Source organism: Microcaecilia unicolor, chromosome 1 (genome assembly GCF_901765095.1).
Source record: "Microcaecilia unicolor chromosome 1, aMicUni1.1, whole genome shotgun sequence".
Lineage (NCBI taxonomy): Eukaryota > Metazoa > Chordata > Amphibia > Gymnophiona > Siphonopidae > Microcaecilia > Microcaecilia unicolor.
In genome coordinates, this window is record NC_044031.1 from 315,642,781 (window position 1) to 315,655,668 (window position 12,888).

Here is a 12,888-nt window from a genome sequence, read left to right on the forward strand (position 1 = left end):
CTCTATCATATCTTCCCTCAGCCATCTTTTCTCCAGGCTAAAGAGCCCTAGCCGTCCCATCCTCTTTATCATTTTTGTCACCCTTCTCTGTACTTTTTCTAATTCCACTATATCTTTTTTGTGATGCGGTGACCAGAATTCCACACAATATTCAAAGTGTGGTCTTTTGTTTTTGTTTGAGATTGACTTCTTTAAGCACATCAAGCACTGGGAAGGAGGAATAAAAAATATTCTAGATGGCTTGAGCATGCCTAGTTGCTCTGCAGTGAGAGAAGTGGGGTAATTTTATCTATCTTTATCAGCTTGTGAACTGGCTCTTATGAGGTTGTGAAGGAGTCTGCAAGTGTATAAAAGCGCAACACAACTGCCGGTTCATAGGCATTCTTGGAGACATAGTTGGGGCAGAGCTGGGGTAGGATTGTGACACTGTGGTGTACAAAATAAACATGTATACACAGAGTAATTCGATTGTACGTGTTTCTGATTACACTAATGGCGTACATACATGACTGTGTCCTTTTTTTTCCCCTCCTTTAAATGATTGTAATTCTTTCCTCCTATTGATTTTAATCTGATTTGGTTATGTTGCAAACTGCTTAGATGTGCTTCTAGGGGCTTTATCAAGAAATAAAGGAATGTGAACATATGCCACATATAAGCTAAAATTCTGCCTAAGCACTGTTCTGTAAAATACACGAGTATCTTACATAGTGTGCATCTTCAGGTGGGCACAGCATGGATGGGATTCATATGTGACCTAGAATATGTTATGTGTGTATCTCCAGAACTTATTTAGGTGCAAATGCACCAGCTCTAAGATGGCCATAACCACATGCACCTCACTTATAATAGATGTGTGTTTTGACGGTTAAGCTAATGCTCTGTACAGGAATGTAGGCACCTGTGTTTCTTTAAAGACTGGGGTACCACTGTGTTTTCTTGTAGAATTGCGTAATAGTTTGTGCAATAGTGGTAAAGACCCAGGCATTTAGGCCCCGATCAAAGGTAAATGGGGGCGCTAGAGGCCACTAGCGCCCGCATTTACAAGCACACAATAATCAGAGGGGTCTGGCACGACAACCTACACCTGCGCCAGGGAATACCGCAGAGCTCATTTAAATGATATTTAAATAAGCTCTGTGGTATTCCGCCCGTATGATCAGAACACAGCGCTGTGATTGTATGGAGATGGCATAGGGTTAAAGCTCCTCTCTTCCTCTCCCCCCCCCCCCCCCCCAAAGCCAGGCAGCCCTCCTACCCTTCCCTACAAGTTTCTCAGGTTGTCTTCTCCTTCCCTCCCACCCCCATGACACAAGGGGATTAGGTGGGGGCTGGAGGTCCAGTGAAACTCTAGGTCCCTCTCCCCCCGAGGCATAAAAAACTGATTCTGGTGGCCCAGTGGGCAACCCTACCCCCATCTTCCCTGGTGGCCTAGTGCCCCCCGCCCCTCCCCCCCCCCTGTACCTCGAGAAGGGAGTAGCACTCTCTCCTCCTGGGGCACTGCCTTCAAAATGGTGGCACCCTGGCCTGGCCGGTTGATCCTGCGATGCACTGGGCTCCTTATTATGGTATTGAAACCCCTTGTGGGGGGGGGGGGGGGGAGGCAGGAGGACCTTCTGTTTGACAGGTCCAGGCTTTTTTTCTTTTTTGACAGCCCGGACCTTTGAACAACTTCTGCAGGAGGATTGTGCCTTGGGTGCATGCCCAGGCACAGTCCTCCCACAAAGGAACCCCCATGATCAAAATTAACAGTGCACATAAATTTGCATGCTGTTAGTTTTGATCATCAGGGCTTTAATTTCCTGCGCTGTTCAGAACAGTGTGCAGGGAGTTTGATCATCGGCCCCTTAGAAAAGGAGTATTCTAACCCAGCCCCATGCGCTCATTCCTTCAGGAGCACAGCATAGCATGGCTGAATTGCGTTTTGTTTTGTTACACAGAGAAGCATGGTTCTCTTGAGCAAGTTGGTGTGGTATCTGTGTTAGTCCACTTTTAAAGGTAATAGAAATATTTTTTTTAAAACACAAAAAAAGAAGATAGTGTTACCTTTTTTATTGGACCAACTTAATTTATTTAGGTACAAGTAGGTTTTGCTTTTGAAAGCTAGTCAAAAAATTTATTCTTGGTCCAGGTTTTTTTTTTTCTATTTATTGCCCTGAGCAGTAATTCCCAGGACTTGGAGATTGCAGTTTTATATTTGCCTGGGTATTGCTATCCTATTAGAATCCTGTCCCCAAAATGTAATCAGGATGGAAACTGCATATCATGTTAGTATTTCAGAAAGACACATCCTCTTCAAAAGGACTTTGCTGATCAGTAATCTACATTTTTGACTGAAATTTGTGCTTGATTAACATCTTTTTTTTTTTCCTCTTTTTATTTTTTATCTACCTTGGGGGACCCAGTGATTGGAAAATACAGTCAAAATCCAGACTCAGGTAGGAGTAATTTGTTGTCACAGTAAACATTATTTGAAGGGGAAATATACTGGTGAGAATGCCGTTCTGTTGTAATATTTGGAACAGTGACGAAAGAGGGAGATCCTTGTCTGTCTTCGTCATTCTCTAATAAGCAAATATTTATTTCTCATATTCTTTTACCACCAAGTTTTTTTTAAAACTTACATTAGATTACATTTTGGGCCCTGTTTACTAAGCACGCACTAAATGCTAAGTCGCCCATAGGAACATATAGGCGACTTTAGCATTTAGCGCACGCTAATTTTTGCACGCACTAAAAACGCTAGCACGGCTTAGTAAACAGGGCCCTTTATGTTGTACATTTCTCTCTGTCTACAAGTATGTAACATACTTACGTGCCAAATGTCTGTACGCTGGCATCCTGCCATGACAATGTTCTTCTCATCACAGACGAAACATCACAAGTACAGATGGGCAGGGTGTGCATCCCATTGGAGGAATTGTCCTTTTAAATGGAACCAATGGGGTTGATCTTAGAGGAGGGAGAAGGGGAGAGTTAATGACCCTCTGGGGAAGTTGCTTGGCTGTGATCTTGTAACACATAACCATCTAATAATCTGTCAAATGTGATGCTTGTAAACACGCACCAGTACATCTCATAAAACATTAAAACGATTTAGGACTTGTGGACTTTATATGTATATAAATTACGTACATACAGAATGCCATTAAAAATTATCTCAGCGCTTCCCATTTTCAGAGTCCTGTAGGCCTGCTTTATTGCAAAAGAATAAAAAAAAAAAGGTCAAAGATGTGCTAAAGATGACATATATGAGGGTGAATCTCTTCATAAAGGCAGTTAATCCCAATAAATAAATTAATGTAAAACCAGAAATCTGAATCAGATACACCCAGTGGTGTGCTGGTAAATTTTTAACAACAAGCTCTCTCCCCGGTCCACCTCGGTGCCCCCCCCCTGTCCACCTCTGCGCCCCCCCCCCCCAAAAAAAAAAAAAATTGCAGAGCTGGCTATAGCCGGGGGGGGGGGGGGGGGGGGGGGGGGGCAATGCATTACTCTCCAGGAAAAAAAAATTAAATGATCCCAGATTCCAATCTAATTCATGTTTAATGTGGGATAAAATGCCATAAATAAGTAAATAAATATAAACTTTTAATGTTGAGCACCTGATTCTCAAAGTGAACATATTCCAAACGCTATAATGAAAATAAAATTATTTTTTTTTCTACCTTTGTTGTCTGGTGACTGTTTTTCTGATCATGCTGGCCCAGTATCCGATTCTGCTGCTATCTGTCCTCTTAACTCCGTTTCCAGGCCTTACTTTCCATTTATTTCTTTCCTTTCCTCCTTTCGTCTTCATTTCTGGATCTCAGCGTCTGCCTTTTTTCTTCATCCATGTGCAGTTTTTCTCCCTTTTCCCTCATCTCATCTCCTTCCTCACTCTTCTCTTCTCTCCATCCATGTCCAGCATTTCTTCTCTCTCCCCTCCTCTCCCCTACCCTGCATGCACCCATGTCCAGCAGTGACCCTCCTTTCCCCTGCCCTGCATGCACCCATATCCAGCAGTGACCCTCCTTTCCCCTGCCCTGCATGCACCCATGTCCAGCAGTGATCCTCCTTTCCCCTGCCCTGCATGCACCCATGTCCAGCAGTGACCCTCCTCTCCCCTGCCCTGCATGCACCCATACCCAGTGACCCTCCTCTGCCCTGCCCTGCACCCATGTCCAGCAGTGACCCTCCTCTCCCCTGCCCTGCATGCACCCATACCCAGCGACCCCCTCCATCCACCCATGCCCAGCAGCGACTCCCTTTTCCCCCCTGCCACCCCCTCCCAAGTTGTTTGGCAAATTCTTCTCCTCCCTCCCGATCTGGTCCCTCACCGCCCGCTTGTTCTTTGAATTCTTCGGGGCAGGCAGTCTTGCCTGCCCGCTTCCAGCACTGACTGTCCCCCGCTGCCGATTCGCGCTTCAAAATGGCCGCCAAGACTTCAGCAGAAGTCTCGCGAGGCCGCCTCTGGAAGTCTCGGCGGCCATTTTTAAAGCACGAATCGGCAGGGGAGGACAGTCAGTGCTGGAAGCGGACAGGCAAGAGTGCCTGCCCCGAAGAATTCAGAAAACAAGCGGGCGGTGAGGCGGATCCGGAGGGAGGAGAGCCAGAGCCGGCTCGCAATTTTCAACAACCGGCTCGCAAGCTGGAAGAAAATCAGTGCAAGCCGGCTCCAGCACACCACCGGATACACCACACCTTGGCTAGCATTCCAAACTAAGCCAAGTGGCTCTGTGTGCGTATGAATGCTCAAGTAAATATAGCTAAATCCCCCAAAGTGTGTAGAAGATTTATGATACAACTGTAATTGCAGTTTCATGGCTAAGGCAAAGTAAAATTAAAATAAATGTCAAAATTTAGCCTCTGTGGCACTGCAAATGACTATCATGCCTGAACAAAACCTAAGGCTACCGCTGACTGGTACTTCTGATCTGCCAGTTTACATCATAATATAATATAGTAATTTTCAAGTAAAATATTTCAAACCTTTATATTTCTTGCTTTTTTCTTCTTATTTTTTCCTCCTTTGTTTTTTCTTTTCTGTTCATCTCATTTAAGAAACTGAAGTATATGCTTTATGCATTAATTTATAATTTGTATTTTTTTTTTCTTTTTTACATTTCCCCTTCCCACTGATTTTTATATATTTTCTTACCCAATTTGTTTTATCAGATAATCTTCTAGATATTTAGGTCCTGGTGCCCTTTTCTTCATTTACTGGTATTATTCCCATGGTTCATTTTTTTTATAGTCCATTTATTTACTTCTTGGTATTTACTGTGCTTTGCTTCTCCCTCCACCTCCTCTCATACATATACCTGTTCTCCTCTTGCTAATATTCCTCTCTCCCCAAGGAGATTCAGAACTCAGCGGCCCTTTCTTTAAAGCTTTTCACTGGCTGCCATCAGTGTACAATATTTGACACTAGTCTAGTACTCGTACACTTCACTGTAGCCATTCTTATATCTTGGTCTTCTTTCAAGGATTTCTGATTAATGTCAGTTCACACGAGATGGTAGGGCCTCTGTTGTTGAAGTTGCTTTCCATTTATTTGAAAACTGGACAAAGCTACTTTGGTCTTCTGCAAGAACCTGAAGATGTGGATGTTTGCCTTGCATTTAAGAATTTAGATTACATGCTTTGAACTATCTTGGTTTTGGTAGTGCTTTGTTTACTTTTGAGATGTTATTTTATGTCTAGCTTTATTTGCTATGCATTAGAATAAAATAGAAGTTTGTATTTGATTGTTCTATTTTTAGTAGTTTTGTCTGTCTGTGATCAGCAGTGAACTTGCTTTCATCTTTAGAAGGAGAATATCTTCCACCCCTCCTTTCTTCAATTCTCATGCTGTACGTCGCCCTCCATTTTTCATTCTTTCCTTCCTTTTCGCCATCCCTTCCTTCCATCATCCATTTCTCTTCCCACTTCTTGTTCTGCTCGAGCTCCTCTTCATAGTGAAAGCAGCATGGATGACAGGGTCTTTGAACATCTGTGTCCCACCTCCTTAAGAACAGAAAGCACAGGGATTAAGGGACAGACAACACTTCACATGTTCACAGATCCTACAAGCTGCACTGCTCTTACTGTTGGCAGGCGGGGCTAGCCTTAGGGTTGAGGGTTGCAGATTGAGATGACTGTGCCAGGTTCCATGCTGCTGTGGTAACCCCAGCCTCTGAAGTTCCTTCCTTAGTGTTGGACTACCCAATACTACAGTAGGGACCAGCAAGAGAGTGAGAGCAGATGGCAGAAAATGTACCAGTTTTGGCGCACACCATCTGGGGAAGAACACCCCCCCCCCCCAATTTTCCCCAAATCAAACATGTGTCATAAGCAGGGGCGCTTATGACACGTTTGATTTTGGGGAAATTGGTGACTAAATTTTCTTCTGTCTCCTGATTTTATGCTTGTGCTGCACAGTTTTGCTATGTGGTAGCCCATCTTCTGCACACATAGAATTTTGTCGACAGGTCAAAATTGTGAGCTTTGAAATCTTTAAGCTAGCATGTAAACTATTAGAAGTAATGTATGTAGTGTTTTTACAACTATTAGGGAAGGACATGTCATAGTTCTTCTCACCCTACTACCCCCAGCCACCCCTCTCAACTACCACTACCTGTGGTAGAGATGCAACAAGAGCAATCGCAGGTGTGCTCTGCCTTCTTTAGTTCTCCTTAATCATGGCCTTACTGCTTTCCTCCCCCCTCCCCCTCCCTCAATGGTCAGGGACTGAAAACAGAGTGTGGCCATAAACTTAGAACAAATGAGTAGACGATAAATACCAGAGCAAAAGGATGATTCCGTTATGGGCAAGTCATAAGCATGCTGTGGATTTAAATTTGAAAAGAATAGTTAAAACAAACAAAACAAAAAAGAATAGGAACATTTCTTTCTCTTAACTATGTTTTGTTTTATGATACAAAAGTAAAGAAAAGCGACAAGATCAATAAAGGTTTATAACCTATTGCCTATTGTAAATGAGTAAACATACAACTCTGAAAACAGTGAGGTTTTCTTTTCAGAGTGGTATTCTCTGGTTCTTTCTATAATATCAATATATCCAGAACACTTGAATTACTGTCAGTAGCACTATTCAGGTCTTCGATGTTCTCCTGGATAAGCAGTTGTCTTTCAGGCCTCATATTTTCTTCACAACATATCTTCTATGTTTTAAGACTGCTTCGATCTGTTCACTTCTGCTTTGGTTCTAATTAACTGCACTTATTCTTTACTTGATAGTAAGTAGACTAGATCAGTGGCATAGCTAGAGGGCAGTTTCTTTGGCGGGGGGGCAGGAATGGAAGGAGTAGGGGCAAACATTTCATCTCTGAAACTGCTCCCTTTCCTGCCCCCCCACCCCCGCCAAACCAGGTAAAAGCAAAGATACTTACCTGTAGCTGGTATTCTCTGAAGACAGCAGGCTGCTTATTCTCAAATGTGGGTGAAGTCATTCGACAGCGTCCCAGTGCGGACGCTGAATCGCTAGCACTAAAAGTTCTGTCAGTGTCCCACGTCACATGTGTTGGTGCCTTCCTGCCTGAAGCTGAAGCATGGGCCCTTGGGTGAAAAGCATAAAGAGTACAACCAAAAACTCCTAGGGGAGGTGGGAGGGTATGTGAGAATAAGCGGCCTGCTGTCCGCGGAGAACACCAGCTATAGGTAAGTATCTTTGCTTTGTCTGAGGACAAGCAGCTGTGTTATTCTCACATGTGGGAATCCATAACTACCAGACTCACCGAAAACAAGAAAACTAGGATAATGGAGTCTTGAAATGTTGAGACTAAAATTCCAATCAACTTGAAACTATTTACTTACTAGCTGTGTAGGTGCAGCCTAGAACAGAATAAGCCAGAGCCTAGGAGGGTGGAGTTGGATCCTAGAAACTGAACAAATTCTGCAGAACTGCCTGTCCAAATGGAGTGTTGCATCGGGTGGCCTGATCCAAACAGTAGTGGAATGTGAATGTGTGGACTGAAGACCATGTTGCAGCCTTGAAAATCTCCTCTATGGAGGCTGATCTCAAGTGGGCTATTGATGCAGCCTTGGCTCTGACATTGCGAGCTGTGACAAGTCCCTCAAGCATCAGCCCAGCCTGGGCATAAGCAAAAAAGATGTAGTCCGCTATCCAATTTGAAAGTGTGCGTTTGCCAATGGCCACCCCCAACATTTTGGGGTCAAAAGCAACAAAAGGCTGGGTGGATTGTCTATGGGTTTTAGTCAGCTCCAGATAGAAGGCTAAGGCTCACATGCAGTCTAAAGTATGTAGTACCCTTTCGCCAGGATGGGCATGAGGTCTGGAGAAAAGTGTTGGAAGAACAATTGACTGGTTAAGAAGGAACTCTGACATGACCTTAGGTAGGAACTTGAGGTGTGTGCGGATGACTATTCTGTTGTGATTAAATTTAATATATGGTGGGTAAGCTACTAGGGCTTGGAGCTCACTGACTGTGCAAGCTGAAGTGACCGCCACCAGAAATACAACTTTCTAGATCAAAAACTTCAGATGGCAGGAGCTTTCATTAGCTGGATGAGGACTATGTTGAGATCCCATAACACAACTGGAGGTTTGGTAGGGGGCTTTGTCAACAACAAACCTCCTGTGAAGCAAACAACTAAAGGTTGTACAGATGGAACTCACCTCCTATACGCTGATAAGCACCAGCTGCACTAAGATGAACCTTACGGAGTTGGTTTTCAAACCAGACTTAGAGGTGTAGGAGGTACTCGAGCAGAATTTGTGTAGGGCAAGAGAAGGGATCTAAGGCCTTGCCCTCACACCAGATGGCAAATCTTCTCTATTTATAAGTGTAACACCTCTTAGTGGAGTCCTTCCTGGAAGCCCGCAAAATATGGGAGACATCCTCAGGCAATCCAAGGGATTTGAGTTCTTCTCTCTTAACATCCAAGCCGAGAGGGTCAGAGATAGGAGGTTGGGATGCAGACAGACCCCTCTTTCTGCCTGATGAGTGTTGGAAAACAGTCCAGTCTCCACAGATCTTCTGAAGACAACTCCAGAAGAATAGGAAACCATACCTGTCTCAGCCAGTGAGGAATGATCAGTATCATGGTGCCTCAGTCTTGCATGAGTTTCAGCAAGGTCTTCTGTATCAGAGTTATAGAAGGATACACATATAGAAGTCCTCTCCCCCAATGTAGGAGAAAGGCATCTGACGCTAGTCTGCCATGTGATTCGAGCCTGGAGCAGAACTGAGGGACCTTGATGTTGAGATGAGGGTTGAAAAAAAATCCACTGAGGAAGATCAGTGTCGGAAGATCTTTTGGTCTACGCCCATGTTGAGAGACCAGTTGTGTGGTTGCAGTATCCTGCTGAGTCTGTCTGCCAGGCAGTTCTTGCTGGGAAGGTATATGACACAGAGGCTCATTCCGTGAAGGAGAGCCCATTGCCACATACCTACTGCTTCCTGACACAAGGGGTAGGGTCCCGTACTCTCTTACTTGTTCACATAAAACATCGCAACCTGGTTGTCATCTAAATTTGGATAATGTGATTTTGAAGTCAATCTCTGAAAGCCTTCAGAGCATTCCAGATGGCCCGTAGCTCAAGGAGATTAATTTAAAGATGAGCCTCCTGAGCTGACCACTGATCCTGAGTGTGAAGCCCCATCCACATGAGCTCTTCGACCTAGGTTGGATACATCCGTTGTCACACCTGGTGTGGTGGAATTTGGAGTGGAAGTCCCAGAGTCAAATTGAACCCGATCTTCCACCAGAGAAGGGCATGAGCCAACTCTGACGGGATGTGAATGACATCTGTTGGATTTCCTGTTACTTGAGACCACTGGGAAGCTGAGGTCCACTGGGCCACTCTCAAATGGAGCCATGCCATGGAAGTGACATGCACTGTGGAGGCCATGTGGCCTATCAGTCTCAACATTTGTTGAGTTGTAACCTACAGGCTGCTGTAGACCTGCGAGGCAATTGCTACCAAGGTATCCGCTTTCGCTAGAGGAAGGAAGGTCTGAGCCGGCACTGTGTCTAGCAGGGTTCCTATGTACTCCAATTGTCATACTGGATGGAGATGGGATAATTTATGACAAACCCCAGTAGCTCTACCACCTGAATAGTCAACCACATTGACTCGATTGCCCCTTCCTGAGATGTGTTCTTGATCAGCCAATTGTGCAGGTAAGAAAGCACATACACTCCCAGTCTGCTTAGATATGCTGTGACTACCGCCAGGCACTTGGTGAATTCTTTGGGGACAGAACGTGATACTGGAAGTGGCATTTCCCCAATCGAAATCTGAGAGACCTCCTGCGACTGGGAAGTATCAAAATGTGGGTATAGGCATCCTTTAAGTCCAGAGAGCATAACCATTGAGAGGAAGTAGGGTGCCCAGGGAAAATATCTTGAACTTTTCCTTCACCAGAAATTTGTTCAGGGCCCTTAGGTCAAGGACGGGCCAGAATCTCCCCATTTTCTCAATCACAAGAAAGTACCTGGAATAGAATCCCTGCCCCTCCTCCCCTGGTGGTACAGGTTTGACCGTTCGGGCGTACAGAAGGATGGAGATTTCCTGCACAAGTACTTGCTTGTGCTGAGAGCTGATATAGATGGAGCTGATGTAGATAGAGTTTGCTGAGAGTGAGTGTTGGTAGCATCAATGTGTTTTTTATTGAAGTCCGCGACCCACTTTCTCTCAAAATAAGTTTTCTCCTCGACAGAGCACATCCGCCAACCTAGTCTGCACATCCCCACACCCATTCCAGAGAGTCTGGACACAATATCAAAAGTGTCGTAAGCGTCCCTGGCCAAATAATGCCTACACTCATCTGCTTATTGGCTAACTGGCGAAGCTCTACGGCCCGTTCCACAGGGAGAGAATCCGCCAGATTAAGTGTACTTATTAACTAGAGACTCCAAGTAAAGGCTCATGTAGGACTGGATGTGAGCAACGAGCATCGAGGCCTGGAAGGTTTTCGTCCCAAACAAATCCAAAGTTCTGGCCTCTCACCCCGGGGGTGCCAAAGCATGAGAGAGGGAAGATTCCTAGTTCCTCACTAGTACATCCTTAAGGACAGGGTGCAATGGCACAGTGACCCCTTCCTTGGGAGGAGACTTATAGCCCAAGACTGGTAATATCTCTGCCCTTGTCTCCTCCTCCATCTCCAACTTAAATGGGATGGCCGCAGCCATCTCCCTGACAAAACCAGTAAAAGAGAACGCCTCTGGAGGAGATTTTCATCTCTCTTGAGGAGGTGAAGAATCAGAAGGGATACCACATGACTCCTCCTACAAGAAGTAATATGGATCTTCGTCTGAAACCCATGAGCAGTTCCAGTCAGACTCCTCTTTCTCTTGAGAATCAGGAGACTGAGTCTGCACTGGCCTCGATCTAGGGAAATGACGTCCACACTCTATGGAGCAGCCCTTCTCTCAGACTGCAGGGAAGCTTCCTCCCCCGATGTCGGAGGGGGTACTGCCTGTTCGGGCCTCGGCTTCGACTCCCTGTGAGGTGCTGGTGTTGATGTTCTCGGCGTAGGCATCGGTTGAGCCTGAGAGAGGGCCTGGTGCTGTTCCACTGAAGGCGCAAGCACCCTCAATGTCAAAGCAGAAGCTCCCTGCAGCAACTACACCAGCTCCTCTCGGAGCATGCGCCGGAACTGCTCATCGAGAGCGGGCATTGGCAAAGGCATGGGAGTGGGGGTGGAGGCAGTCTGCGAAGTCATTGGTGCCGAACCAGTGATGGGGACCTAGCTGTTGATGACTGGCGCACCGGTACGTCTTCCAAAGAGGGGAGTGCTCCTCTCGATACCGGCGCTTCTCAAGTATCAGAGTCTGATGCCCTGGTGTTCCTGGCAGCGTGCATTGAGGAGGACCAATGCTTATTTAATTAGTTATTTGGGACATTTATATCCCACATTTTCCCAAACAAGCTTGAGTTCAGTGTGGCTTACAATAAACAGTATAGGATACAAAGAGACTAATGCATAAGAGAGTAATCTATTTCTAAGAACCCAATTATACAATACAATATCATAGATGTACTGGGATAGCTATGGCTATTCAACATTTGAAAACTCTATTATGAATGAGAAATTGTACATGAAACAGTGAGAAGATTAATGGTAAATAAAGAATTAACCAGTGATTACCGGTGTCTGAACAACCATGGAGGTCGATGCCGCAGGTGCCAAAGACAATGTTCCAGCCTTCGAAGAGCCAAAAAGCTTCTCCTGTTGAACCAATCACATTCTGTGTCCCGAGCTGTATATGAAGACCCAAGGCACCCAATGCACCAGTTGTGTGGGTCTGGGTCCATGAGTGAAATAATGCGATGACACTTAGCACACTGTTTGAAGCCACTGGAAGCCTTCTGGGACATCGAAAAATGAATTTTGGTTAAATTAAACTCCTCAATCTTGAACAATTAAAAAAGGGGAGTGTTCAAATTGAGGTCAGGGATACAGTCTAAGCATGCAACCGCTTGTGAAAAATAAAGGAAACCAACAAAAGCCAAAAAGAAATGAAGAAAAATACGAGGAAGGGAATACAGGAGAAATAAATTTTTTTAAAGAAAATGATTACCCGCAAGGGAAGGCACTCATGGTAGCGAAAAAATGTTTTGAAAAGTACAGCGTGAGGAGAAGACTATGTGAATGTGTCAGCTCTGTGGAAAAAAGAGACCGCGGGACCTGCACTCAAGCGTTGGTGGGAAGGCACCAGCACATGCACGGTGGGACACTGCTAGAACTTTCTTTAGTGCTAATGATTCATCATCCTCACCAGGGCCCTGTTGGATGACTTCACCCATATGTGAGAATAATGTGGCCTGCTTGTCCTCGGAGAACAATTACTACCTTGGCTGGCAGAGATTCCTAATCCATGCCAGCTGAAAATATTCTCTGTGGAACCACCGGGCCTTCTGAATAACGCAGCAGTTGG

At 45.1% G+C, this 12,888-nt stretch overlaps 1 protein-coding gene across 1 annotated transcript in view; it reads left to right on the plus strand.

Annotated features, from left to right (window-relative positions):
• Nucleotides 1–12,888, plus strand: part of SLC22A23 (solute carrier family 22 member 23) — a 411,540-nt gene that overhangs the window by 372,941 nt on the left and 25,711 nt on the right. Inside the window, exon 8 of the mRNA XM_030208530.1 lies at nt 2,406–2,438. Coding sequence (XP_030064390.1) covers nt 2,406–2,438 — 33 coding nt within the window. The remainder of the gene's footprint in view (nt 1–2,405; nt 2,439–12,888) is intronic.